Below are 12074 nucleotides of genomic sequence, written 5' to 3'. Positions count from 1 at the left end.
AGATTCCCAAGTCTAACTTGGTGGCTCTTGAACTTTATTATGAATATGAAAGTCACACACTTTGTTTCGTGGGCAAAATAAATGGGACATTGTAGAAACAAGAGTACGAAAAAAAAAAGAAAACAAAAAAACCTATGAGATACCACAAATGTGGCATACCTCATGGTAGATGATCCCAAAATAAATATGTATCCAATGACCATTTTGGCATTAAAGCTCTCGAGGTTCAGTTTTGATTTGCACCAGGACAATCGACCTCAAACTATATGCAAAATTTGTTGTTTTGGGGATGGATCAAATCTCAATTGAATTTCAATCACCTATGTTCAATGAGTTTTCGGAGCTCCAAATTCTTGCTAATTATTTGACTAAATGATATGTTTGGTTCTGGTGTCGTTTTACTTGTTTATGGATGAATTAGTAATTAAAAAGGAGGGACGAGATCAAGCTGTTGTACTGTTAGTTCAATAACTTATTATTTCCATTTCAGAACGCAATAGGCAATAACTTGACTAGTTTCCGGTCATAAGTAGTACATAAACTATACATTTGCATATTGGAAGAGTTTATGCTGGTAACACATAGGCTTTAGTTATTTCCGTTTCAGAACGCAAATATATAGGTAATAATGTGACAACATCTTCAAAGTCCGAAGTGTTACATAAACTATACATTTGCATTTTGGAAATCATTTCAACCTTGGAGTGGTACTGGTATGGCCTTTAAAGGTACTGCTTTCCTGAGTGTTATCCCCATCCTTTCTCCCATGTCCAACTCTTCTGGTTTAATCCCATCAGCTAAGCTCCAATCAAACAAGTGCAAGATTGATCCTAGAGCCATTGGTAGCACTCGAGAAGCAAGAGGAACGGCCGGGCATATTCGCCGGCCAGATCCAAAAGGTATAAACTCAAAATGGTGTCCCTTAAAATCTGCAGTACTTGGCTCCAAAAATCTTTCAGGCTTGAACTCTAAAGGGTTTTCCCAAGTCTTTGGATCCCTTCCAATTGCCCAAACATTTACTAGAATTTGTGTTTCTTTTGGGATGTGGTAGCCTAGCATTTTGCACGAGTCCATAGCCATGTGAGGTACCAAGAAAGGGAACGGTGGATGTAGCCGGAGCGTCTCCTTCACTACTGCCTTAAGGTATGGAAGATTATCCAAGTGTTTTTCTTCTATCTTAGTCCCTAGACTAATCACGCTTCTCAACTCAGCTTGGACTTTTTCAAGAGTTTTTGGACTACGTAGAAGCTCTGCCGTTGCCCATTCTAATGTACTAGTTGTCGTGTCTGTCCCTGCTGTGAACATTTCCTGACAAACAAAAAGATTATGCAATCTAGACTAATTAATCATGTGGAATAAACATGTGTTCTGAGATTAATAACATGGTTAGATCCAAATTTGATAGTCAAAAGAAAACACAATGTTTTTCTCTTTTGCAGGGTAAATTTTTTGGTGGCAATCAGAACTGGAAGAATAGTTAGAAGCAAAGGATCATAATTGATTACTTACAAAGACTATAATGTTGATTGTTGTTGGAGAGAACTCAGGAGGTTCTTCAGCGCTTTCGCCTCGGTAATGCAACAGAACATCCAAGTAATCTCTTCTCCTCTTTTCAGGACTTGGGTGATCCGTTTCATCTCTATTACTTTCGATGATTCTCTCTTTTAAATATAATCCAGCGATGTCAAAGGCTCGTTTGACATGATACTGTGTTGATCTCCTAATACCCTGAGGGTCAAGCCATTTAAGCAATGGCAAGAAATCTGCAATGTTGGGCTTTCCAGCATATTCCATCACTTTGCCTGCATGGTAAAAGAACTTTGCACCCCTCTCAGAGCTTGGATCCAAAAGATCCTTGGAAAACATGAGATTTCCAATAAGATTGAATGCCAGCAAGAAGAAAAACTTTCCAACATCTATCCCATTGGCACCAGAACCTCCAGCAGCTTCTATATATTTCACCATCTGATCAATGCATTTAGCACGGACATCAACTGTTGCATCAAGCCTGCTCGTTACAAAGAACTCGGCGGTGCACAAGCGCCTGAGCATCCGCCAATGGGGACCATATTGTGCAGTTATAAGAGAGCCCTCATTGCCAATATCTCCTTTCATTGCCTCGTATATTTTCCTTCCAGCAAAAACCACATCATGGTTCTTGAACATCTCACGGGCCACTTCATTCGATGATATCACCACAGTGCACATTGATCCTAGCCAAAGAGTCATTATAGGGCCTTGTTTACTAGCCAATATAGCAAATGACTCATGGGCTGACCATCCCAATTGAAACATATTGCCCACCACCGGCCACCGCCTCGGCCCCGGTGGCAATCTTTCCAACTTTTCCGATGCATTGCATTTTCGCCAAGTCAAAATTGCCCAGGCAACCAGTAACAACAAGGCTACAACCAGCAGTTCTAATCCTATACTAGTCTCAGAAACCATTTTTCCCCTGGCTTAGTCTAAGAACTTTTGTATTTTGGGCTTTGCAGTTGAAGTTGATAAATTTTGAATACTCTCATATGTAGTCTGGTTTTTTCGTTTCTTAATTTTATTGAACTTAAAGAAAACAATGAGGAATTGACTTACACTCTAATGGAAACTGTTTGCTAATTAAACCTTTGAGATGTAGTTTCTGCTTGTCCCAAGTTTGAAGCCGAGTCATGAGTGGGCAGGTTCAGCAAATTTCGAAGCTGTACAAGAATCTCTAGATTTTGTTTAGAAATTTTTGTTGCTTCCCAAGTAACCTATGGAAAAAATAGGAATTATTTTCTCTATCAAACAAAAAGAATAAAATGGCCGACAAAAGATGAACGTTGTACATTTCGAACAAAGGTTGCGTGCTTCGTGTTTTCTGTTTATGATAATACAATCAAGTCTGTTTATGCCACTAAGAGTTAAAACTACAGAGTCAAACGATTGATTTAGAGCATCAATCCAAGCTATAATGGCTAATTAAATGCATTAAGACATTCATTTTAAAGAATGAAACATACCCAAGCAGCATACAAGGTTACATTAAATGGTCAGATTGAGCAAAAGTCATAGAGGATTCTCACAGTTGGAAGTTGAATGAAGTGGCGTCTGGTGCGAACCAAATGGCTTACTTTCTCTCCAAAAGAACTTTTCCGCTACTTTTTGGTTTGCTGAAATCTGTTTTATTATCTGAAAGTTTGTGGAAAGCTAAGTTTGCAAATTTTGAATCTTGTTCACTTGTGTTCTAGTATATATAGGCAAGTGAAGTTACTGCTGGGACAACGTTAAAGGTACAAGAGCTTTATGCAGGCTTAAGAAATTTCTTCATATATTAATCATTAGTTCCTAGGATTTTTGCTCCACATGTATATAATATGTGCACTTGTATGATGTTTTTAATGAAAACCCCAAAGATTTGGTTCAGAAAAATAATATTTAGTTCAGAAAGATAAAAGTTTATGGTTGTGAAAAATAATAAATTAAAATAATTGATAATATTCTGAGAATTCTTAATTTACGGAAACTATATGAAATCATTCATTTGTAGTTTTATATATTAAAAGATTTTTGTTTTACCTTCCCATTTTCAACTGTTATGTAGCATTTGAACTCTAAATTTGGCAGTAGGGAAGACTCTAAGAGTCCTACCTAACACAGGAGTGCATTAAAAGATAAAAGTTTGTAGGATGTGAAAAGAACAAATTGAAATGAATAAAAATATATTGAGAATTATCAATGTCTTGACGTTATATGAAGTCATTCATTTGTACTTTTGCAGGGTTGCCGAACACTTTCTCTTATCCTTTACATTATGATAGGTTAAACAATCGATTTTAGAAGATGCAATGTTTGCTTGACGTGTATGTAATCTTCTTAGTTGTGTAATTTTTCTCTGGGACCTTAACATAAATACTTAAATAAGAAAAAGTTAAAAGTCCGTGGAAGGTGACAAAGAAAAAATGAAAATAAATGAAGAGATTTTTGGAAATTCTAAATAGTGTCGAAGCCATGTAATCATGCATTTGTATTTTTGTAGGTTCACCTAACATTTCTTCTTATCCTTTCAATAATGACCCATAAAATTCCATTTATAAGATCAATTAGGAGGAGAAATGATTTATACCTAGAAATAAAGATATTAGCATTTGTTGGGCTTTCAGGGGATCTTGTTCTTGCAGCTTCAGGGCATCTATATAGTTCTAGTAAAACATTTTTGTAATTTGCTTGAGGCCTGGGGAGATCTCCTTTGGCAGTGGCTTGAGGGTTCTTGCTTTTGCTTCTGTCGCGACATATCAATTTTTCATGTTGGCTTTTTATGCCATTTTGTTTGTTTGAATCCAGGCATGGCAGATTCCCTATGCCTTAACGACCAATAATTGCTTAACCAGATGGTAATTGAGTCCATATTAGCTCCATAGTTTCCCACCTACAAATTACAGGGATGGGTTGTAGCTAGAAATCTTATTAAATTTGGTTCCTAAGTTTTAAATGTTGTATATACTATAAAATTAAGAACTAATCTTTTCTACATTATCTATCAGTGTATATATTGACGGGTTTGAATATCTTATACATTATTCCAATTTGAATTTGAATATCAAACTTTACACATGTCGTAACAACTTATTGACTCATGATATTTTGACAAATAAAGATCACCATCGCATTTATTCAAACAAATGTGTTAATGGCAACAGATGCATATATCAAGTACAAAAAATGCAAGGGATCTCCTTCCACAATGAAAAATCAACAAAAATAGAACTCTTGAAACTCCATATCTTTATCAGCAATGAAAAACGGTGGTTGTGGGCATATGGATGCAATGTTTCAAAACCGCCAATATAAACTGAAAGTATTCCTAATCAGGTAAGATGAGTTTACAGATGACAAGCAAAATCACATATTCCAAAGAACAACGAAAAACTCCCACAATTAAACCTTAGGAAAACAAAACTCTTGCTAGAAAAACCTGAGGGAAAAGACTATCCTTAAAAAGTTCTAGGATACATTAAACTTGCATAAACAAGAGATAAATCCATAGAGAGAGAGAGAGAGAGAGATCTAAATGAGGCTCGATTTTCAATGGTTTTTTTGTTTGATATGATTAATGACAATGAATACGCTCAATGTTGTTAGAAACTTAAAATATTGATCACAAAAAATATAACTCTTAATGTAATTTTGTTAGGACTAAATAAATAAAATCACAAATTGTAAGTCAAAGTATTCAAGTACCTTGTAATAACCAATTACGATATTATTTATGGTCCGTTTGTGTTAATTAAATTGTCACCTCATTGGCATGAAAAAGAAAACAGATTGCAATTATTTGCATCTAGTTAGAACAATGCTAAGAACTTATCTCCAACTAAATTCACACATAATATTATATGCATAACTATCTCAAGCAAATAAAACCTATAAGCACTTGGATCAAAGTTTTAGTCTTTTTATTTTGAAGACCCAACTCATTTTGCAAACTCTTCTTCCTCATCTTCCTCCTTATAAGGTATGGAATCTCTCATGAACAAAAACAAAAAAAAAAAAAAAAAGTTTTAGATTTGCCACCAAAACTTGACTACTTTTTAATCATTTTAACGATACAATGCATCTTTTTTCATTATTATTTTGTAAGTGCAAATGGAAGAATTCGAATCCGATATCTTTCACTTATACTTTATTCATTCGAATCACCCAATCTATCCCTCTCTCGTAATGATACGATGCATTAGTTAGGTTAGACTTGATCAAAAGAGGACATCTGGCATTGCTATTAACTTTATTCCCTTAATTTTGGTTGATATGCAGCTATACGGAACAGTTTTATTAAAGAAACAAAACCAAAATTGCAAATTACAAATTTGGTAAACAATACCAAAAGATTTGGAAAAACAATGAAAATTGGATTTTAAATTTTACCTTGTGTTATACTATGTTGTTAGGAATTGCATAATTAATTATATCTATCCTATTTAATATTATATTAATTTATGGTAATTATAAAGCTAAATATAATTTGCAATTGGAAGTAATGTTCCGACAAACTTTCAAGAAATACTATAACAATTTGTGTATACCCTACATAAGATAGAACAATCATACTCTGCATCCGCATAAGAGGGCACTTTTTTGGTTTATCTACTGAAATATTGTACATTTTGCAATAGATTTTCTCTTTGCTAATAAAAATAATACTGTCTTTTTCTTTTCTTCATTTGTTGATGTTCTTTATTTTAGTTTTTCATATTTTAGTTGCTATATTATTGTCCCACATGTCGACATTGGATTTCCAATATTCAATATCTCATTAGGTGATGTTTGTCTCTTTGTGTTGATATATGGAAAGATAATGAGAGGGCAGACAATGAGTTGTTCAGATAATAGCTTCATTACGTTTTAAATTTTGGCTTTAATATTTTTAGATATCCTTTTGCTCTATATTTTTCATTTATCTTTTCTTTTCTTATTTGTAAAGAAATGATTCCGGTAAATGTATTGGATTAGAATTAGTACTACTAACTGAAGCAAATAAATGAAAAAGGAAAAAGAACAGGTGATGCTAAGTGTAATAATACAAGACATAGGAATCAAGCCGATATGTATACATACATATATGTATATATATATATGTATATGTATGTATGTATATATGTGTATAAATACTGAAAAATTCAATAAAATACATTCAATGATTTAGATACCGAAAAATGCTGCCAATCATTTGTTATTTACTTTTTCTTGTTGGTCTCTCTCTGTCTCAAATTGTGCACCAGCAGATGGAATGCCATTATGTGACAGCCCCACCTCCCCCTAAGGCGAACCAAAGGGTTCGGCGGACCGCCTGCCCAGCTCTCGCCGGGACTCAGTCGTTCCTTAATCAAATCCGAAATACAACCAAAGGAATAACATACAACAATCCAAAACTTAAGTGAAACTTATATATACATTGCTATCTAAAAAGGAAGTACAACCATCAAATGTACAAAGGTTCTCACTTCACCATACAACCAGCCCGTGCCAAGCACTAGGGCGAGAACCATTACAAAAACAAAGAGCTAGACCAAGCTAGTCTATACCAAGCTCTCATCCTTGCGTGCCTTCCCCTGTTAAGGAAAACAAAACTAAAGGGATGAGCAAAAAGCTCAGTGAGGTTCCGAACACATAATCAAATAATCAATCCAATACATTCAACATAGAGCATAATAATTCAAGAAACATTTACCATGGAAAGCGATATTAACACATACATTAAAAGGATACGGGCTCACAAGGAGCCATTTGTTCGTTCGTTCGTTCGTTCGTTCTCCTGACATTTCCCCTTATTCCTCCATTCACTTGAAAATGCATTTTTGTAAGTAAAGCCCTCGTTCGTTCGTTTATTTCATTCACCCCCTTCCTAGACATTGACCGGGCTCCACCAACCTACAAGGTAATACTCGAGTATACCAAACGTTCACCCAGGTCACCATATCGCCCGACCGAGTCCACTTCTGGCTCGAGTCGATCGGTAACAAGGGGCTGTGGCCAGTTCAGCCAAAAGGCTTACATTCATGCACAAGTAACATTTCAATCGTTCAATCATTGAAAAGTTCACAATCATTTAGGCTGAGTGCGATAAAGTACACACTCGCCTAGAAAACTCGTTTTGGCTAATCATTGAAAGCGTTTAACATGTTATCAGTCATATATACAAGCCATATAATCAAGAAACATAACAAACAAGGAACACTCACCTATTTACGTAAAACAACGTGCAAATATCCTTCTGGATATTACCTCAGTCACCAAGAAAACCTAAGAGTAAATGAGAAAGAATATTACAGTCTATCTAGCACAAACAAGTAAGTGAAATCAAAGAAAAACCGGCAATTGATAAGTAAAACGTATAAAGTATAAAGATGCCTTTATAGTGAAAAGGGAATATTTGGATCGGAGGACGAAAATAACTAGGGTTTCATAAACCAAACACAAAACTAACTCAAGCGGGTTATAAAATGTCCGGCGGAAAACACTTGGACCAAAGACAACTCGGACTACAACGAGATAGGCTAAAAATATTGTTTTCGGAATCATTTAGATAGTTCAAAATCAACTCGTACCCAAGCAGCTAGTATAGACTAAGCGTCATGATAAAATCATGTTTTAAAATGGAAAGCCGGTCATGGTATTGGCCAAACCAAAGTATACAAGTTCAAATAGAAACTTAGCCCTTGAGCGAATATTTGGGCAGCACGCCCTTTGTATTTACCTATTTTTCCAGCCATTTATGGCTTCAATCTTTTACTCAATCCAACCCAAAGTCATCCATAACACAATTTCATTTCAATAGCCGTTCAATAGGCTCAAGACAATACAAGGACAAGAAATCAAGCTAATAACGAGTGCGGAAATGAAGTTTACAAAAGACAGTTTTAATGGGTTTTTACGGAAAGAACACATCCGAGGCTACACTTATCGGATTAGTGTAAAACTTATACCGTTTCGAAGCTAAGACGAAGGCCTACAACTTTCATGAAGGTCACTTAGTCAAATTTCCAGTGTAATCTAATCAAATTCCCAGTTCACAGAACCAGGTTCCAACTAATCGGCTAACTAACCGTACTAAAATTAAATGGCCATATCTCAGGCTACCAAAGTCCGTTTAAGGTGTTCTTTGAGGCGTTTAAAAGATAATACAGAGTACTAAAACTTTCATGTTTTGGAAAATGGCTAAATCAGTATGGATCATAGTGAATAAACACAGTCAATTGGATGAACTGTCCAAAACGGATCACTGGAAATAGCCTAGGGCAGTGAGGGTATTTTAGTCTTTTCACAGGCTACGTTGGTCCGATTGAGCTGAAGGTTTTTAGCCAACTATAAAATACCATTCTCTACAACTTTCATGTTTTATGCCAAGCCTAATTCGGCCTCTAACATGATGCAATGAAACCGGACAGAATGGGCTAAAATTTTTTCCAGAAATCTGGAATTTTTAGTTTCAATGGTAACTTTCTTCTTTTCTTGCTTCACTTGCTACCAAAACCCCCTATACAATCTTAGATACAACATATATTAACCATACATCAAGTATAGGCAGCAATCCATCAAACCCTAATTCATGTAACCAAAAAGAAAAACACCCAAAACATGATAACAACCATTATTCACCACAATTTTGAGATGCTAAGCTAATTGAACAAGATCAAGAGTAAGAAATGGGGAAATCATCATCCTCACCTTGCTTAAGTGTCTACCAAGAGCAACCCTAGCTTTCCCCTTCAAAAATTCACCAACACCTCACTAAATCAACACTCAAAGGTAACTTTAATCGGTTTACTTTCTTTGTTTCCTCACTTTGTAGCTCAAATTCAAGATGAAGGAAGATGGGTTTTGCTCTCTCTTTTCCCCTCCCTTGTCTCAGCCACCAGCAGAAATAATGAAGAAGAAAGAGCAAAAATTGGGGATAAAAAGGTTGGACTCTTGGTTGGTCAAGAAACCCTTAGGTGGCGACAAGTGGCGCCACCACCACCACTCTTTTTTTCTCTTTCTTTTCTTTGCATTTGGTCCACATTTTCGGTCAAGACTAGCTGGAAATGAGGGGGATATTTTGCTCAAATATTAATGAGCTCATGTGATAAGAAAGTGGTGGTCAAGTGGTGCGTTCAATCGGTAACGCGCGGTACCAGCCGGTTCGCGCCGTTTTTCTTTAAAACACACGTACTAGGGTTTTTATTTCCTATTCACTAACCTTATATCATTGCTCCTAATCACATATTATTTCTCACCTAAAAGTCACTTTTAATCACCAAATTTGATCCTTGCTCCGTACCGAAAAATCATCCTGCAAAAAATCGCGAAAACCCTAATTTGCTCCAATCTTGAAACCGAAAAGTGAAACCCTACTTTCTAGGTTCATTTGCACTTATTGTGGAATGACTGGGTAGTAGAGCTTTAATAAATGAAATTGCCAAATAAAAGGAAATTTTTAAGAAAAAACGTGAGAGATTTTACAATTCCAGTGATTAAAATTAGGGTTTTCAATTAAAATATTAGGGTTTCTAATCTTTTAAAACAAAATAAGGTTTTAAATCAAACCCAAAGAAATACACTTTAGTATCTTCTTTACAAACAACTTCCTAATATGCGGGGTGTCACACATTATAGATTTGTTGTGATAATAAACAAATTGATTGATGTTAGTCCGATACTAATTTCATCATTAATTAGTAGTTCAACTCGGGCGTTAGAACAAGTTATTTTTCTTTTTTGGATTGGTTTTGAACTCGTATAAAGCCCAACACAGAATAAATTTGTTCATTTAAGGTAAACTATGGACAATATTCTTTCATAATTATTCATACTATAATACAAAACCGATAGTATCCAAATTGTTGAAAATAATTGCCAATTTTGGAGAACTTTATACCTTGATGGAATGTAATGTGGCCAAATTCATAAAGTACTGCTTTTCTCAAGGAAAATCAGTAAGTATTATTTGAAATAGTAATTAAACTTTTACAAAATGAAAAATGCTAATGTAATTTTCAATTGGACAGAGCATAGCAGCTCATCTTTTCATGGATGAATATTCAACTCTTGGGAAACGTAACACATTAACCAATGTATCAATTACTCCATTTGGATACTAAGGAAACAACTTAAACTTATTAAAAGAAATAAAAGTTGTCAGAAGACAAAGAAATCACTAGAAAAATTAATTTGAGGACAGTTGGATAAAAAAAAAAGCTAAAATCTAATTCAACAATAAATTAATATGATTGGAAACTTTATAACTTAAACAGCATGATTGAGGAACTTGCTTTAATTTCATATTATACACATATATATATGTAAAATATTATTTTGGCTTTGGGTAGTAATCTTTTATTTGGTTTGCCAATTTTCCTTTAGAATGGTACATCAAACAATCAGAAGTCCAGTCTCCAGAATTGTGATTTTAATTGCGATCCACCAAGGCTGAAATTCATTGCTAAAATTAGAAGAATGGAAATAGGAAGAATATAGAAGGATATACTAGGTAGGTGCTTCAATAATTCTTTTTCCTGTTATGGTTGTTATCGATCCTTCACATGCTGTAGAAGAATATAGGAGCTACTAGAATGGCTTTTGCTAGTCCAATTATTGCATCCCTGGCTAGGTGTTACCAATCAAGTTCTCCTCTTGCTCCTCTTGAATTATCCAATTACCTAAATGTTAAATACCCAATGTGACATATTTAAAAAAAAATAAAAAACCTAATGTCACAAGAGCTTATAATCTTGTACGCTGAGAAAAGTTTTCTAAAAGCCAAAACAATCTCCAAAGCTATGTACATAATTTGAATATCAAAATTTAACAATTGCTTTATTGCCTTTTTTTCTATCTTTTCTTCTCTATTTTGCTTTATCCATTTAACATATTCAAAACTTCCCAATATTAAAATCATCCAAACATACAATGTATCATATATTCTCATTGATAAATTATTTGTGAGCTCTGAAAATTACAAAAGGAGTAGAGAGGTATTTGATAAAATCATGAAACTTTTGTCCCATTTTTCAAAAATAGGAACAAAAATAGAGAAGGTATATTGATTTACCTTTCACAATAATGTCATCTCCATGGGAAAAAAAGGAAAAACAAAAATTAAATTGGACAAAAATTACCTTTGATTTACCTTTCAAAGGTTGTGTCAAAAATTAAATTGGATAAAAAAGGAAAAACAAGATCGCCTTGGTTCAACCACATCTGTATCACTGTAATTGTACTGTTGAGGCGAAGAGGAGTAGAGGAATCAACGAGATGGGTGCGTTGCCAAAGAACAGATGAAGAAAAGGAGAGGAAAAGAGAAGTTGACTGAAAAATCTGAAAAAACAATTTTTATATTTTGAAGCCAAATAAAAACATCAATTTTCTATCAGAATAAAAACAATAAATTGTGTTAGGCAATTTTCAACAATGATTGTCAGTAAAATTATTCATTTATAAAAATAAAGAAAAGGAGCAATACTGTTTGGGTAATATATGAGAAAGGAAAGGAATGAAATATTTGGTCCATTGGGTTATTAATAATTTTGGGTTAACTATTTTAAACTCGTGCTTTTAGTTTA

At 34.4% G+C, this 12074-nt stretch overlaps 1 protein-coding gene across 2 annotated transcripts; it reads right to left on the bottom strand.

Annotated features, from left to right (window-relative positions):
• Positions 1-565: 565 nt before the first annotated feature.
• Positions 566-3219, bottom strand: LOC113720084 (cytochrome P450 76A1-like). Of its 2 annotated transcripts, none has more exons than XM_027224043.2 (3): positions 3063-3219; positions 1510-2750; positions 566-1308 (listed from the first exon to the last, which is right to left on the bottom strand). In XM_027224043.2, exons 2-3 carry the CDS (start codon positions 2446-2448, stop codon positions 694-696), a joined length of 1554 nt encoding a protein of 517 aa, XP_027079844.1. In that variant the 5' UTR covers positions 2449-2750; positions 3063-3219; the 3' UTR covers positions 566-693. The 2 variants fall into 2 exon arrangements, with proteins under 2 accessions (XP_027079844.1, XP_027079845.1); XM_027224044.2 differs by having other exon boundaries at positions 3000-3190.
• Between the last annotated feature and the right edge of the window lie 8855 nt (positions 3220-12074).

The sequence above is a fragment of the Coffea arabica genome, chromosome 8e (assembly GCF_036785885.1).
Source record: "Coffea arabica cultivar ET-39 chromosome 8e, Coffea Arabica ET-39 HiFi, whole genome shotgun sequence".
Lineage (NCBI taxonomy): Eukaryota > Viridiplantae > Streptophyta > Magnoliopsida > Gentianales > Rubiaceae > Coffea > Coffea arabica.
Note: the sequence above shows the minus strand (reverse complement) of the source record. Positions and strands in the feature narration are given on the sequence as shown.

What these genes read in the sequence shown, in the direction of transcription:
- LOC113720084 (XM_027224043.2), bottom strand. Translation starts at nt 2,448, where the DNA reads ATGGTTTCTGAGACTAGTATAGGATTAGAACTGCTGGTTGTAGCCTTG. An exon ending in CAATCAACATTATAGTCTTT is followed by an intron (nt 1,309 to 1,509) that starts GTAAGTAATCAA and finishes TTTGTTTGTCAG; the next exon opens with GAAATGTTCACAGCAGGGAC.